Here is a 15725-nt window from a genome sequence, read left to right on the forward strand (position 1 = left end):
AATGCAGAACTGCCTGAGGCTCCAAAAATCAAGGGCATCCATCAAATATTTTTGGCCATGTCTCATGCATACAGGGATGACTCCAGATTCTTTTAATCTTTTGATGATACTGTGGATTATGGAAAACTCTCCGTATTTTCACGCTGTGGAACGTTATTCTAAGACTGTCCACAATTAGCAGATTCAGTTTTTTGCAGATTGCTGAACCTCTGCCCATGATAACTTTTGAGAGATCTCTAAGGTGCTCTTCGTGCCCAATCATGTTTCTGACCTATTGCCAACCAAACAAATTAATCTCCTGAAGTCATTTCTGTTTCGTACCGCTTTGGTTGCTCCACTTACAACATTTAATATGTTTTCTATGTTCTATTGTGAATAAAATATAGGTTATTTTTCAAATCATTGCATTCCCCTTTTTTAACATCTATTTTACAGACTGTCCCAATGTTTTTGTCATTGAGGGGGTAACTGACAGGTAATTCTTTGAAAACGCAAGCTACACTTGGATAAAAGTGATACAGACTGCATGTAAATTCTGGAATTCAGAATTTTTTATGGACATGCAATCTCTGTTTTATTTTATTTTGATATGGGAACCAAAAGAATGACTATGTCACATTAAAGTCCTATACTCGTGCTTTAGTAGTCACGACAAGCCTCAGCAGCAAAGCTGATAGTGTAGCTGGGCACTGCAGAGAAGTGCCAGCTGTGTTCAGTACTCTTACCTTACACATATGTTACCAGACAGTAGAAGAAGGGAAGAAAAACAAAAGTAAACTCTGAGGACATTGCACTGATATTGATGTGACACTGGAAACTAAAAGATTAGGGAGTACAAAAATGAAAGTGAATGACAAAAAGAAAGGATTCTTGTCATTTGTTTGAAATAAATTTGAACGGTTTGCCCTTTAAAGCGACTTGCAGACGAGACTTTATCGATCTGTATGGTCATTCAGGCTTTGTTGATAGCAGCTGAACACAGAGGACAGATGGCGCTCAATAGGCTCTAAAGGCCACTCTAAAGAGCAGCATCTCAACAATGATCCAATACTTAATAAAGACTGAGTTAAGCAGGTGTCAAGCAAAAAAAAGTCATCATTATTTCCCACTGTGAAAACATCTTGCACTGTCTTGCAAGTGAATCAATACTTCAGATGGGACTGGGAAGAAGTGGAACCATTAGGTATTCTCAACTGATTCAGTCATACCTGAGAAGTTGCGAGTAGCAAGCATAGTAGTCAGGATAGCACCCTATGGACAAAGAAATGGATACAAAGAAATAAGCTGCTGTGTTTATGCAGCTCAAAGGCTAATGATGAGATGTTCTGCTGCCTGGGATAGGATTGAACTGATTTCTGCACCCAATCTGTTCACTTTCTCCTCTGATGCAGCAAGTGAACATGACTCTTTGGAAGCATTTTTTACCTTGAGTTTTCTTCTTGCATTAAATTTTTTGAGGCACTCCACTGTCTCCTGTCTGTGCATCATGGAGGCCACAGTGGAGCGTTGCTGTGAACACAAAGACAGTGTACAAGCTTCAATAGGAAATTATCAAAAGAAGGCCTGCTTTGATTGTATTAAACGATGACAAAGCAGCCGAGGTGAAAGTGGTGTGTGTGCGTGACACGTACACAGATCCAGGGGTGTTTGAGGGCATCTGTGGCAGTGACTCTCTTAGCTGGGTTAATGGTCAGCATCTTGTTGATCAGGTCTTTGGCCTCAGGGGTTACTGTGTCCCACTCTGGGGAAGGGAACTGTTGGAAGAGCAGCATTATTGATTTCAGTAACAGTGCAAACTTTTCAACTTACAGTCTACTTACAGTCACGTGAAAAACAAAGTACGTTCCCTCTTTCAAGTTTCAGGATATACACTATGAAAACAGTCATCTGATCCTTACTAGGTCTAAAAGTTACAAAAACACACAACATTACACAAATTCCACACTGTGCAATCATATCAAAAACCAGGCAAAGGTTCTGTGTGAAAAATGCAACATGAGTCAACAGTCCTTCATAAATCAGTCGTGCATTATAGATGGAGGAAAAAATGGACACTCTCGCTAACCTGCCGCTGTTCCCCTTTGTAATTCACAAATTCCAAACAGGATCAGCTCCACGTTGCTGTGTGGTGACAGCACCGTTGGTGGCTTGATAGCCGCATTTTTCCTTTGTTACAGCGTCCATTGCTGGCTTGAAGGCATATCAGCAGCAGATCAACTTCAACCTCCGCTTCGTCTCCGTACTTTTACATAACGCAATGCCAAACAAAGGCACATCAGTAAGAGACGTGTGGAAGAGGCTAAATTAAATAACTTGAAGTAATCTCTCTCTTTGTTTTGGAGAAATTCTAAGACCTGGTGAGGACCCAGTAAGTGTTCATTAAAACCATACAAAAACCATAAAATCAAAAGAGGGTGCACTTTGTTTTCCCCATGATTGCATACACAGCGCAGGAGTTAAAGGATTCAACAAGCAGTTTTGGAATAAGTATCAGACAATAAGTAATTGAACAGCAGCTCATTCATGCGTGTTTTATCCTCACTGTCTCCATGTGAAATTAATTGCAGATTAAGATGAAAATGTAGATGAAACTACAAAAAAAGCAATTAAAAGCAAGTTAACATCACATTAATTACTATTACAACTTCCTCAGGTACATCAGCAGACCCCTCTGATTAAACAGCACATGGTTCATGACCTCATTCAAGCTCAAAGTGCAAAGAACTGAACTATAAAGTTTCATCTCTGATTCAGCCCCGTTTTCTTTTCCTTCTTTCACCTTAACATTATTTTAGCAGTGGAGAACAAGTGATGTTTACAGAGTTTCACTTCAAAAGGACTGTGATAAAGTCTCTCCTCTGTCAAAGGTGGTCCTGAAACACAGATATACAGAAACAAGCCATGTCTGGAAAAGCAGAGGAAAACCTCAACGCTTGGCCATCAGCAGACCTCTGAGTGGGAAACTCACATCATAAGCTCCGGCTTTAATCTGCTGGTAGAGTCTGTGTTGGTCCTCGTCCCAGAATGGAGGATATCCAACGAGGAGAATGTAGAGGATCACACCTACACACACACACACATACACATTTTGGTAAAAGTGTGTTTTGATAGACAACTCACTTTGTAATACACACATGTTAAAATACAGTTTAAAACAGTAATTAAGAAGAATAATCTTGTGTACTGCTATTGTGTGACAAGTCATTTCATTAAGATGAACAGCTGCTGGTGGAAATGTTCCAGTTCAGTCCATTTAAATCACTGCAGAAGAAGGGGGAGCAGCAGATGAAATGTGAAAGATGATGTGGTGAACATGACAGAAACATGATGCATGTTTGTACTACTTTGACAACGGTTAGTTTCTTCATGTCTCCATTTCATTCAATTGTTTATGCTCCAATAGTCACAAACTTCACGTATGTCGTCATTCATTCATCAAGTTTGTTTCTCTTGCACTTTTGAGTGTTGCTTTTGCTTTTCCACCTCAGCAAAGAGGTATTTCAAATTAATTTCTTCACAAGCTTTTTTTATGCAAAAACCTTAAACACATAACAAGAAATGTTGATGATTAAGTTAAATCCATGGCTCTGTATTAACAGTGGATGTGCTCATATGTTGCGAAAATACCTGATAACGTGTGAGGTCAGACTAAAGAACACACCGAGTGCTTGTGTTTGCTGGTGATACCAGAAGCAGTGGTTTTGATTGGCATGCTGGATGCCAGGGAAAGATGAAAGACTTTTTATCCAACGGTCTGACCGCACACACGCTGTTGCACCTTTACACACACCTGTGCTGACTGTCTGAATGTGTGTCTTTTACACACTGTGCATGTAACATCTCAGCCCAGGTGTCCCGGCCCATCAGGCCCATCTAGTAAGTGTTAGCAATGCTTATTTAAGAGGTTGCAGTGACCAGTACTCCACACACTTAAGAATGCACACCGTCATCTGAACAGACATTAAAAAAACATTAACTGAATAACATCTGCAGCCCACTTGTTTCACATGACGTGTACAAAACTTTGAAAGACAGGCTGAAACTAGTTTTTATTTTCTATTTAACTTCTTCAGGCCCAATAGCATTCTAATCTGAATTATTTTGTGTCACTTAGCTGCAAGCTTCAATTGATATCTAGTCTGAGCTCCTTTATTCTCCACTATGGCGTAACCACGCATTCTTTGGGGGGGGTCGTGTCCCCCCAATATTGAGAAAATACCAACCTGTCCCTCCCAATATACAGCAGAAATTATGTAAAATGCATGTTCTCCTTTTATGAACCCTGTCAAGGGATCGGTCTCTTGTTATGTCTTATTTATTTTCAATGTATTTCCGTGTGTTACCGTGGTAACGGCTGCGCCGCGGTCGCCGTTGTTGATCGCTAACACTCTAGTCAATGAGAGTGACCCATCGGGCGCGCCCCCGTCTCAGCAGCAGCTCTCGTTGTCTTTATGTTGGACTTCTACTTTTGACGGAGCCGCTGCTCAACCGCGCCAAGCTCAACAGAGCAGATTGTACCAGAACAGGAAATCCAACACAGAATCAACAAAATAAACTTCCACCCCCTTTCAAAATAAAAGAAACTTAAAACAAAAATAACATTAGACTATTAGACTTTTCATTGTTAATGCACATTTTGAGACATTGACACAATAGAAATTAACCTGGACTTAAAAGTCCTCAGCACATTTTTTGTTAAAGGAAAAGTCTGTAATTTGTTACATCATTAGTTGTCCTTATTAAAATATTTACATAAACATGCTTTGGGTATTTGGCCGTTTTTTTTCATATATAAATAAAGAATTGTAGACAATGCACTTAACAATTTTGTTTTTCTTGGACCCCCCCAATGTCTAAACCATGGTTACGCCCTTTATTCCCCAACACAGCCTGAACCCTCTGAGACAAGCTTTCTGTCATTTCTTTAAGGAGTCTTCAGGAATAGTTCTCCAGGCTTCTTGAAGGACATCCCAAAGCTCTTCTTTGGATGTGGGCTGCCTTTTGTTCCGTTCTCTGTCAGATGATCCCACACTGCTTCAATAATGTTGAGGTCCGGGCTCTGGGGAGGATTCATCCCTCCATAAGACCTGTTGCCACTGATTTTCAGTCCACTTCTTGTGTCATTTGGCATTAGCTGATAGCCCTTTCGGAATCACCTTGTTGGTGCAAACATAAGATTTTATGTCTGGTAAAGATACAATTTAAAATTGGTACTTTGCAAAGATCTCTCGTTCATTATCTGAGCTAGGTGCTGTTTTTAAAGCTTGAATTAGTTATGTCAGTGGTAAGTGACTGAACAAACAACAACAAACCAAGAAAACATATTTCTCTGAAAATGATCAGGTACGAGGACTAGAGGGAATTTGAGTGAAAAGGCAGTTCATGTCCAAAAAAATGAGACCAGATTAAAAGATTATAACAAAGTCGGACTGCTTGGAAGCAAACTATAAAGAAATTAAGACTTTTGGAAAGTACTATAGAATAGTTATACTTATGGTGGTGAGAGTTTATATTTGCTAAAAGATCAGAATACTTACTTTACCACTGGTAATTAAATAATTGAACTCATTTGAAATCAAAAGTCATTCAAAACTAAGTTTAGATGCCTATGCAAAGTAGCTCTGCTCAGTCAAACAAATCTTTGGCCTAAGTCATTATTTATCCAAAAGAGAGACAGTTTAGCAGAGAATCTTACCACAGGCCCACATATCCACAGGCTTGCCATAAGGATCTTTTCTCAGCACCTCTGGAGACAAGTACCCTGGTGTGCCAGCAAAACCTGAAAGACACACACACACACACACACACACACACACACACACACACACACACACACACACACACACACACACACACACACACACACACACACACACACACACACACACACACACACACACACACATATATAAGCATTAAACTTGGTGGAAAGTCTAATAAAAACTTGTTAGGACCAAATATTCACAATAACTCAGGATCAGTGGGCCCGCAAAGTTAAGTTTATGAACTGAGTTTAACAAGCTTATAAGAAAGAACAGCATCCTCCAGATGGTATGCAGCCTGGCTCACCATCAGCAACATGCACCCTACCCGTATAACAGCCTTGATGTAACAGCAGACCCTATAGGCGATAAGGTGTGATATGACTTAGTAGCAAAGTCAGAACACAAAGTGAACTGGTTCCAGATAGAGGATGCTGCTCAGGGAATAGACTAATTATTTCTCTGCTGGATAGGGAATCGTAAGGAAAAATGGAAATGCAGCCAAATCAAACCTGACATAAGAGCCCAAAGCAGTAGCACACCGAGTCCCTTCAGATAAGTAGATAAAGCTCGGATGACTGAATGGCATAGTTGTAGACTTCCAATAAAAGTAGACGCTTAAACAAATCCAAAACCAGGATAAAAAACGTAGTTGGTCTGACTTACTTTACTTTAATCAGCTCATACTTTTGTTGTAAGGACGTGACAACTGAGACAGAGAATAAGAGGATCAATTTAAGAGTTGACACCTTAGATTCAATTCGATAGACAAGTCAGATCAGGTAATTGTGAACGTAAAACAAGCAGTGTCCAGGAAGAACAGATCATTCTGTTGGTAGAGGGTGTGTATGTAAGAGCATGTGCCTGAATAAGTCTGATCCTCAGCGATTCAAAAACACAACTTACAGGACTGAAAGGATATGCTGTTAACATTTTTGAGCCAAATACCACAGAGAGACTTCAAGGGCCTTGGTGTCCATTTAAGATCCCATTAAGATCAAATCACATTAATGTTATGATGAGTCAGAGCGCAAACTATGTGACTAAAAACAATTAAATGGTTGAACTTTCAATCGTAATGACTCCCCAATAATCCCCCTACTATACATATGAGAACTAAGTTTATACTGACCATCAGTTTTATACCCAAAGACAGTATTTCATGGATTGGGACAACCACCACATAAAAAAGCTAAATGAAGTATTTGCGTGTACTCACCGAACCATGCCTGCTGTTCTCCCTGCACTTCTATGGCCAAGCCAAAATCTGCCAGTTTAACTGCTGCTCCCTTCAACTTGCTGGCTAGGAGCAAATTTTCTGGCTTGGATTGAAGAAAAGCAGACAAACAAGCATCAGTATCTCATGTCAGTATAGAACAACCAATGTACACTGAAAATGAACACGACAGAGGTAAAGGTTAAATAAGTGTTTGGTTAAACTGACAGTTAAGGGTTGTTCTGGGTTACAACAACACGAAGGACTGATGCCGTGTCTTGAAGTGTTTAGTTGAGCTAAGCCAACTGTAGCTTCTCAACAGGAGAAATATCTACTGGAAAAAGGCATGTCAGAGTCCAGCCTAACATACAAAGCCACCATTAATTCTGGTTCAGTAAGGGGCCACAGCTGACCTCGGCAAGCAGCATGACTAGATGCTGCTAAACAAGATGCTGGTGGGTTGCACTCAAATGGAGCAACACAAATGTGGAGAGGTGGCCTGTGACTCATTCCAAAGCCCAGGAAATGTTTAGAGAGGAGCGGGGCTTCAGGAAAACGGTTGGAGTGGATGAATAATGCAGTTGTTGACACTCTCAGAGCAGGTTCCTGATGGAGGCTGTTGTTGATCAAAGCAAGCTGCTATTTTTACCCAACAATTACACACAGTTGCTTCAACAGCAGTGAGGACCATAGCTGCACATTCTAGAGGCCCAGCATGCATAACTCGCTCTTAAGTATACCTTGCTCTGACAAAATTAATCTAGATTTTCTCTTTCATATGAACATATATGCAGCTTCTTTTGTCTTCTGATTAGACATTAATTTATTTGCAAGTTTGGAAAATGATTTGGTTACAAAAAGAGACTTTTAGACTACTAGTCTCAGAAGGTTACATGAGAATTCTGGGCTGTCCAAAAATTTCTCTGAAAAGCCTTCAGCTCATTCAAATGCTGCAGCACAAGTTCTGATGAGAATTAGCAGGAGAGATAATTCTTCACTACTTTTAGCTTCTCCTCATTGGCTCCCCGTTAGATTCAGAATATAATTTAAAATCCTTCGCCTCAAATGCAAAAGGTCTGAATGTCCAAGTTCCTTAATATCTCTAAGATCTCACATTTCAGCACTTTCCCAACAGAGCACTCCACTCTTGGACTGCATGTCTACTTGGAGGAAACTTCAAGAGTTTCTACAAGTAGAACCGAGCCTCCAGTTATCAGGCCCCTCACTTATGGTACCATCTGGGAGAACGTGTTCAGGAGGCAGATACCCTCTCTGCCTGTAGGATTAAGCTTAAAACTTTCCTTTTTAAAGCTTGACCCCGAAACATTATTAAGTCAGTGGGGTTACATGGCACTGTAAAAATCAGATTAATGGCTAAATTACAGTGAGACTGAGTTATTGAGTTCATGTAGACACCTTAGTCTGACAAAAAAAACGGATCGGATCGGGTTACTTGCGATTGGATTAAGACCCCGAGATAACTCAGTTGATAGTCACACTAAACGTGCATGAAGACGGCAGAATCCACGTTGTGGATTGGATCGAGCGTTCTGCACATGCTCGAGATTTTTTCCCACGATCGTCACCCGGAGGTCGAAGGAGACGATATTACTGTTGTTAGTAAGAAACAAACAACGTGATGGAGAATGTGCCGTTGTGCATCACATTTGAGCCATAACCAGCTCATCACAGATGGAGAGGGACGCAGCTTCATCTCGCTCTGCGTTCGCCATCTTTCTGAATGCCTGAGTTTGTTGTTGTTGGTGGTGAAGACGTCAACAGGAAGTGGCTCTATTAGCGATAGCTGAAATGGGGACAGCGCCACCTATGGTACCGGGGTATGACATGCTTTGTGCCAGTAATTCCATTCATTCACCACCATATATCCAAGGATAATTACCCTCAGATAAGGAGCAGAACCCAACTACAGCTGTAATCCAGTTAATCTCATCATGTGGACCCACTGAGTGATGCTGCTATAAGCCTATACTGCTAGGGGACGTCGGACCTCGGTGCTCGTTACTCTCCATGTACATATGACGTCATTGATGTCATTAACTTGTGTTTCTTTCCTATCCTCTCACGCACCAACCGGTCAAGGCAGATGGTCTGGAGGTTTCTTTCTGTTAAACTTTCCTCTCCAGTGTCGCCTCATGTATGCTCAGAACTGAGGATTTAATCAAAGAGAAGATTAGATGGATTCTGTTGGCTTCCATAACAAGACACCTTCCTTTACATTTTAATTTATTTTATCTAACATTTAGCATTATAATTGGATTAGAAAGAATTTGTTTGAATTGGATTTTAGTTGGAATAATTTAGCCTGTATCTTTAAAGGTACTTTTTTGTGAACTAGTGCGATAGAAATAAAACTGAATTGACATGAATGAGATACAGCTCGAGAGCCTACTCAGAGAAGCTAGAATAGGCTTTATGGAGATCACATTGAAATTATGACATTCCTAAGATTTGCTAAAAATCTGACCCAAAAATATTCTTCCAGTGAATGTCTTGCTCCGTTGCTTTCTGCTTGTGAAATCAGGCATGGAGTCAGGCCTGGGTGGTTAAATGATGTGGGCTCTTCCTGTCTTTACTGAGTATGAAGTATCCCAAACGTGATATTTAGCAGTTCTCCTTTTTAGTCCCACTGCTCCTTCCTGTTGGACGACGCGGATGAGGAATTTTCCAGCTTTTCATTTAACCCAAATGAAAAAAACAAATTCCTCCTTACATATACCTTTACACTCCCCTTATACATGGTACATATTATACCTGCACTTATTCTCATCTAGTGAAAAAGAGTGGAAAGTGGAAACAACAAATTACCCTACATGGGCCTTTAATTCAGTGCCCAGACATACTGTCAAATATCTTTACTGCTTTTCAGTTCAAAAGACTTCAATCATGTTACACATTCACTGAAATCTAATGACTTAAACTTGTGTTCATATTCCAAGCTTTACTGGAGCAGTTAGTGGACTGTGTGTGTGATTTCTGAGGCATGCCGGTCAGGAGGTCATGCAGCGGGAGAGAGGGAGGGTGTGGAACTGAATAGAGAAGAGGGGGCAGAGTTGAGGCTAAATGGATTCTTCGGCATCATGCAGTCATTGCAAACACAGACCAGGTAGACTGTAACCATCCTAGTTTTAGTTCTGAAATAACAGTGCAAGTACAGGCATTTGGTCAGGATGCCTGCTGGGGATGTTCTGGACATGTCCTGCCTCAGGGCAGACTCAGAACCCGGTGGAGAGAGTATATCTGGGCTGGAGGAGGTGGGAGAGGAGAGAGGGGTCAGGGCACCTCTGATTGTTCCCCCTGCGATCTGTGACCAGATAAGTGGTAGAAAATGGATGGATGGGGCTATCCATCATTGACCATCTATCCCACCCCCTCATGGCACAGTCTGGGGTCAGTGAAGTTCAATCAGCTCTGTGCTCAAGAAGTTATTCCTATCTTTTTTCCAACCATGTTCTTACAAAACAGCTCCCCACTGAGAACAGGTGAACTCCGCATGATGTGCGTACTGCTACTATTCCATTCATGTTCTTTGTTGAGCAGCATTGAAGATATGATTGAAAGATTTAAAAATGGAAATACAGACTCATTTGGCTGCACATGAAATCATAATTGATGCAAAAAAGCCAAGACTTTGACTCTGAAGTCCTATTTGTAATAAACTGAATAAACTCTGCATTCACATAGGATTATCATCTCTTTCCCGATCTCTCGGGTGATGATATATGGGAGGAAGTTACTTAATGAGGTTTCATACTTGTTAATGCATAATAGCTTTTCTTTCTTTCTTGAGTGTGTAGTTTAGTTAGGCTTTTAGGCCTTCATGTAAGGCTATGACAGCAACCGCAGTCAAACTCACAGGGTGATGAACACAAATACCCAGAAAACATTTCACTGATTGCAGCATGCAGGATGTGGTCAGCTTCACTGAGGCCAGACAGTGTCCAGTTCATATCAAGTTGATAATGATACATTCTCCCTACTTTTTTGTAATAGTTGTAATTGACTTCTGTCTAATGCAGTGAGCCATGAAGTAGATAGAATTACTGGCCTGCTGCAGCAGTTTGCTTTCTGGGCTCTGCTTCAGTCTGGAGGACAACGACTGTTTCTAACAAATACGCACACACTGCCAAAACATCTCATCTCATCTTTAACTCAAAAAAGAATATTCCACATTTTCTGACATCAACTTTATTGGGATTTCCCAGCAGACAGTAAAAGAATATGAACTGAAGACAAATAAAAGAATGAAAGTTTACTCTGTGACACTCAGGCTTTATCAGTACCTCACATGGACCTTGAGAAACATCTAACTTTTAACATTATTTGAGGATCTCAGTTACCAGCGTAACATTCCACTAAGGGTAAAGTGGATAGTTTTGAGTTTCTACAATGATATTACACAAGTGGAAGAATTAACAAGTGAAATTCTGTGAAGACAGCATTGTCATGTATTCTGTTTCCACAGCCAAGCTTTAAAAAGGACCAAAGGGCCTCGCTGGAAAAGTGTAGCAGTTCAAAGTGCTCCATCAAAGTCATTAAGCTGGACGGCAACATGCAATAAATTCAAGTGTCTACACTCTCCACAGCAACGTACTTATTTTAAGGCTGCTTGTATGTGTAAGGCCGCGGGACTCCTTGTCCTGCCCAAATCAAATAAAAATCAATCATGAAATCAAATGAAATCTCACAAACACTGTACACACAACCGCAAGTGCCTTTGTCACAGTGCATCTGTTCTGCAGCGAGCTCATTTGTTTTCAAAGTATTTGTTTGCCTTTTGAGTTTATCCAATGAGCCCTAGCAGCTGCTTGGCAACAACCAATCAGAGCACAGAGTCTCAGCAGTCATTAAATGCAAAATGCAAGCTTATTATTGCAGAAGACGAACCAAACCTCAGACCCACCCGGTTCATTTGATTGACAAATTAGAGCTATAGGAACAAACCAAAAGGAGAAAAAGCAGCATTAGAGGTGGAAGAAAAGATCGCTGTGGATGTAACAGATACCAACATCTTAACCCTTAAATATACTAAAACACTCTTATTTTAATTGGTAATCATGACCCTACATGTAACCTTGAAAAATAAAGTTTATGAATCAGTTACAAGGAAACTACTTAAGGAACAGAAAAATATCCTTCCCCATCCAGAGAATGTGGTAGAATAGTCTAATAAGTGAAAAGCTTTAAACAAAGACTGATTGAGCAGAGGAACAGTCATGAGAACAAGTTAAAGGGGAAAAAAGACAAAAGAAACACTGCTGATGGTGAGAATTTGAGGGCAAGGGGCAAAGAGGTAAACAGGAGAGTAGATTTTTACTTACCTTAAGGTCACGGTGGACTACACCCATCTGGTGGCAGTGGAGCACAGCCTCTAGGATCTGCTGAATACAATGACTGCATGCAAACACCAGGGGGGCATGGGTTAGTGACAAGCTACCACTCCTTATCTATGGCTGTGTGCTTGCTTTGACACTTGGACAGCTACTGACTGTGTTAGTGAGGAGAGTGTGCAACAGTGCGGCAACTGGCAGGCCCACAAGCTAAAATTAGGGGCTATTAGGTCAAATGAACGAGTTCCATGTTTGTACATGTCGTATTCAGACTCATTCTCTACTCATGTACACACATGGCCAATTCTCTGCCCAAGTCTCAAAACAAAAGTGCTGTTAGATGTTGACCAGTTGGAGACGGGACAGCGGGAGAGAGAGGGGGGAGGCGCAGGAGCTGATGGAGGGAGTGGTTCAAATCCTTTCTTGGTGCTTCTCTGTGCTCAGTTATATGCACTATTTCACCCTTTCTTTCCGTCTGTGTGCTTGTTACATTATAGTATGACACAACTGAAAATTACATTTCTTTCCACTAATGCAAAAACATCTGTAGTCCTATTTAGCTGGACTGAACGTGGATGACAAATTAATAGTGAAATACGAGGAAGGCTTGAAGCAGACGACAGAAATTTTTCACCAGTACCTACTGACGGTTCTCCATAAGGGCTCAGAGCTACAAGAGCAAACACAGCTCACTTCTGAAACTGTTAGCAACCTAAATGCAAACAAAAAGAGAGGAGATTGATCACTTTTACCATCTGTAATAGAGCTGGTAGGTCACTCAGTGCCACTGTGTGGGCTGATGTCTGCGGTTCAGTCAATGAGGATAAACTGGCCTAAGTACTCTAGAAATTGGTAAATGGTAAATGGTAAATGGACTTGTACTTGTATAGCGCTTTTCTAGTCTAGCTGACCACTCAAAGCGCTTCACTACATGCCGCATTCACCCCACTCACACACATTCATACAGCACGTCTTAGGATATAACTACGTGCTTTCTAAGCATTCACACACATTCATACCCCCAATGATACACTGGGGGAGCAGTGTCTTGCCCAAGGACGCTTCGACATGTATCCTGGGGAAGCCAGAGTCGAACCACCGACCTTCCGATTGGTGGGCGACTGCTCTTCCTCCTGAGCTACAGCCGCCCCAAATTGTGGTCCAACACAGCCTGCAGGATACAGTACAGTTGTCCTTTCATGGTGTTATGGCTTAAAGGCGTGTGATTGGTGGTAGCTGTGAATAATTCCAGCCCTGTATGTGCTGGCCTTCAGGAAGTGGGGTAAACTAACTACTGTTGCCTCTGGGAAAGTGTTCCATCAGCTCGCTTTAGCAGGTGCAAATAAATCTCTCTTTAAGCTATGTTCACACACTACAAGATTTTCACTGTTGTCACATTATTGCAGAGATGTCACTACGAGTGCTTCTCTTGTGATTGAGAATTGTTGAAGTCGTAGTGTGTTCACACTTCAGGCCTGATCTGCGACCAGCAGTCACACACACTTCTGGATCTTTTGCTTAACTCCTGACTCATCTGATATTTTTCAAAACACTGCAGCTGCGTCTCTCATTATTGATGTTAGATCATGTCACAAGTGTGGCATGAACACAGACACAAAAGAGTTACCATGTTCATATCGATGTTTAAGCAAATTCTCCACAGCCGACCATCATTTCTTCACAATGCTCTCTGTCATACTTGTTGCATGTTTGCTCATTGGGTGCTTTACTGGGTTCTGCCCTGTTTTGACCCGGTCTGTTGTGCTGTCATTGGTCATAGGCGCTCAGCAATGCCGTATTCAACCTTCTCCCACGCCAGCTGACACAGAATATTCAACTTGAGACTGGGATATGTTTCCATTAATCTTAAATGGAGCCTCGGAAGTGTTCAAACAAAGAAGCTGGTGACTGCCTATCAACGGCACTATAACTGGACACTGTGCACGTCTCTTGATGTTTTCTTTTAATGTTGTTTCTATCTTTCATGCTTTTACTTTTTCTAAGGTGACCTTGGGTGACATGAAAGGCGCCTCCAAATAAAATGTATTATTATTATTGTTATCAATGACGAATCGTTCTCAGATCTGGGTTATCCAATTGTAGTGTGTACATGGCTTGAAACACACTTCATTGAATGACAAATTTGTGACAATACTAATTCATCATCAAAGACACCTGTAGACCTATTTAGCCTAATGCCTTCACCAAGCCAAGAACAGAAAATGTTGCACATGGTTCTCATCAATGCATTCACTTGACAGTGTTTGTAGCTGTAAGGATTTAATACTTTTTCTTAATAATTTGAGATGAAAATTTACAGAGATAGTTCTGGCTCTGCTTGTTGATAGTGTTGCTCTCTTCTACTTTAGAGTACTCTACTACTAAAAAAGCTGTGACCAGCTCATTTCTGCAGAAACGGTACAGATGAATGTGTGTTAAGTCCTGGGTTCCATGCCATCTTTTAAAGGAGCCCTACAAGTAGCCGATACTATGTTTTAAAAGAGCGTCCATTGCTACGTTAAAGGTAATGATAACTACGAACAGTGAAGCAACAGGACTATTCAGATTACTTAACTCATTCAGATTTTTAAAAAAGACTAACCTTGTGGTATCAAAACATGAAATCCAACTGGTCATACACAAACCACATGATATCCTTCCTCCTCTGCCTCCCCCGCTCTCAGGTCTCGGCCTGTCAGTGGCGGTGTCAGAGCATGGCTTTGGACATATGCTACATGCACTGGCATACAAGAGAGGCAGGCAGTGATGACATCTACCCGCCCCACCAGCACTACACAACCTACAGCCTCCACTCCAGCCAACCTGCCCACAGTGCCGTGCCGCAGGTGGGACACAAAAACCCTCCTCTTAGGTGGCGATGTGTGAGGGTGACTGCAGGAGAGAGAAAGGGTGTGGTTTTGGAGGAGGCGACGCACAGTGGAAGGTTAATTGGTTGACTTATCAGGTAGTGGAAAAGTGAGCAAAGGTACCACAGGTGGGCAGGCCTGTGCCTTTTTTCTGTTATTATCATCACTTACTAACCTTTAGGTCCCTGTGCACTATGCCGTTTATGTGACAATGATTTACACTTTCTAGAATCTGCTGTATGCAGTGACTGTGGAGGAAAAGGAGATCAGGCCAGTAGCAGAAAGGAGAGGAAGAGGGAGAAATGTCAGGAAAAAGAGGGACAACAAGCTGAAACAACAACACATGAAATAACACCTGACTGAGAGTAAAAGTCTTGGGAGAATAGTTAAACTTTCTGTAAAATATGATGACTTACTTTATTTTCTAGTGCTAGATGATATCAGGCTCATTTCTGTGTAAGGATGTGGTTAGCTTTGTTTTGCATAAAGACTGGATGTAGGAAAATGCTAAACCAAAGTTACAAAATACAGT

General features: G+C 41.3%; 1 protein-coding gene across 6 annotated transcripts in view; it reads right to left on the bottom strand.

Moving 5' to 3' along the window:
• Nucleotides 1–15725, bottom strand: part of LOC140282110 (calcium/calmodulin-dependent protein kinase type II delta 1 chain) — an 85834-nt gene that overhangs the window by 19375 nt on the left and 50734 nt on the right. For all 6 annotated transcript variants that reach the window (XM_072376680.1, XM_072376678.1, XM_072376679.1 and 3 more), the window contains exons 6-12: nucleotides 12318–12390; nucleotides 6982–7084; nucleotides 5696–5779; nucleotides 2969–3063; nucleotides 1632–1754; nucleotides 1426–1509; nucleotides 1209–1251 (exon numbers count right to left, since the gene is read on the bottom strand). In XM_072376680.1, the coding sequence (XP_072232781.1) occupies nucleotides 1209–1251; nucleotides 1426–1509; nucleotides 1632–1754; nucleotides 2969–3063; nucleotides 5696–5779; nucleotides 6982–7084; nucleotides 12318–12390 (605 nt within the window). The remainder of the gene's footprint in view (nucleotides 1–1208; nucleotides 1252–1425; nucleotides 1510–1631; nucleotides 1755–2968; nucleotides 3064–5695; nucleotides 5780–6981; nucleotides 7085–12317; nucleotides 12391–15725) is intronic.

Source organism: Leuresthes tenuis, unplaced genomic scaffold (genome assembly GCF_036924035.1).
Source record: "Leuresthes tenuis unplaced genomic scaffold, fLeuTen1.0.hap1 SCAF_22, whole genome shotgun sequence".
Classification (NCBI taxonomy): Eukaryota; Metazoa; Chordata; class Actinopteri; order Atheriniformes; family Atherinopsidae; genus Leuresthes; species Leuresthes tenuis.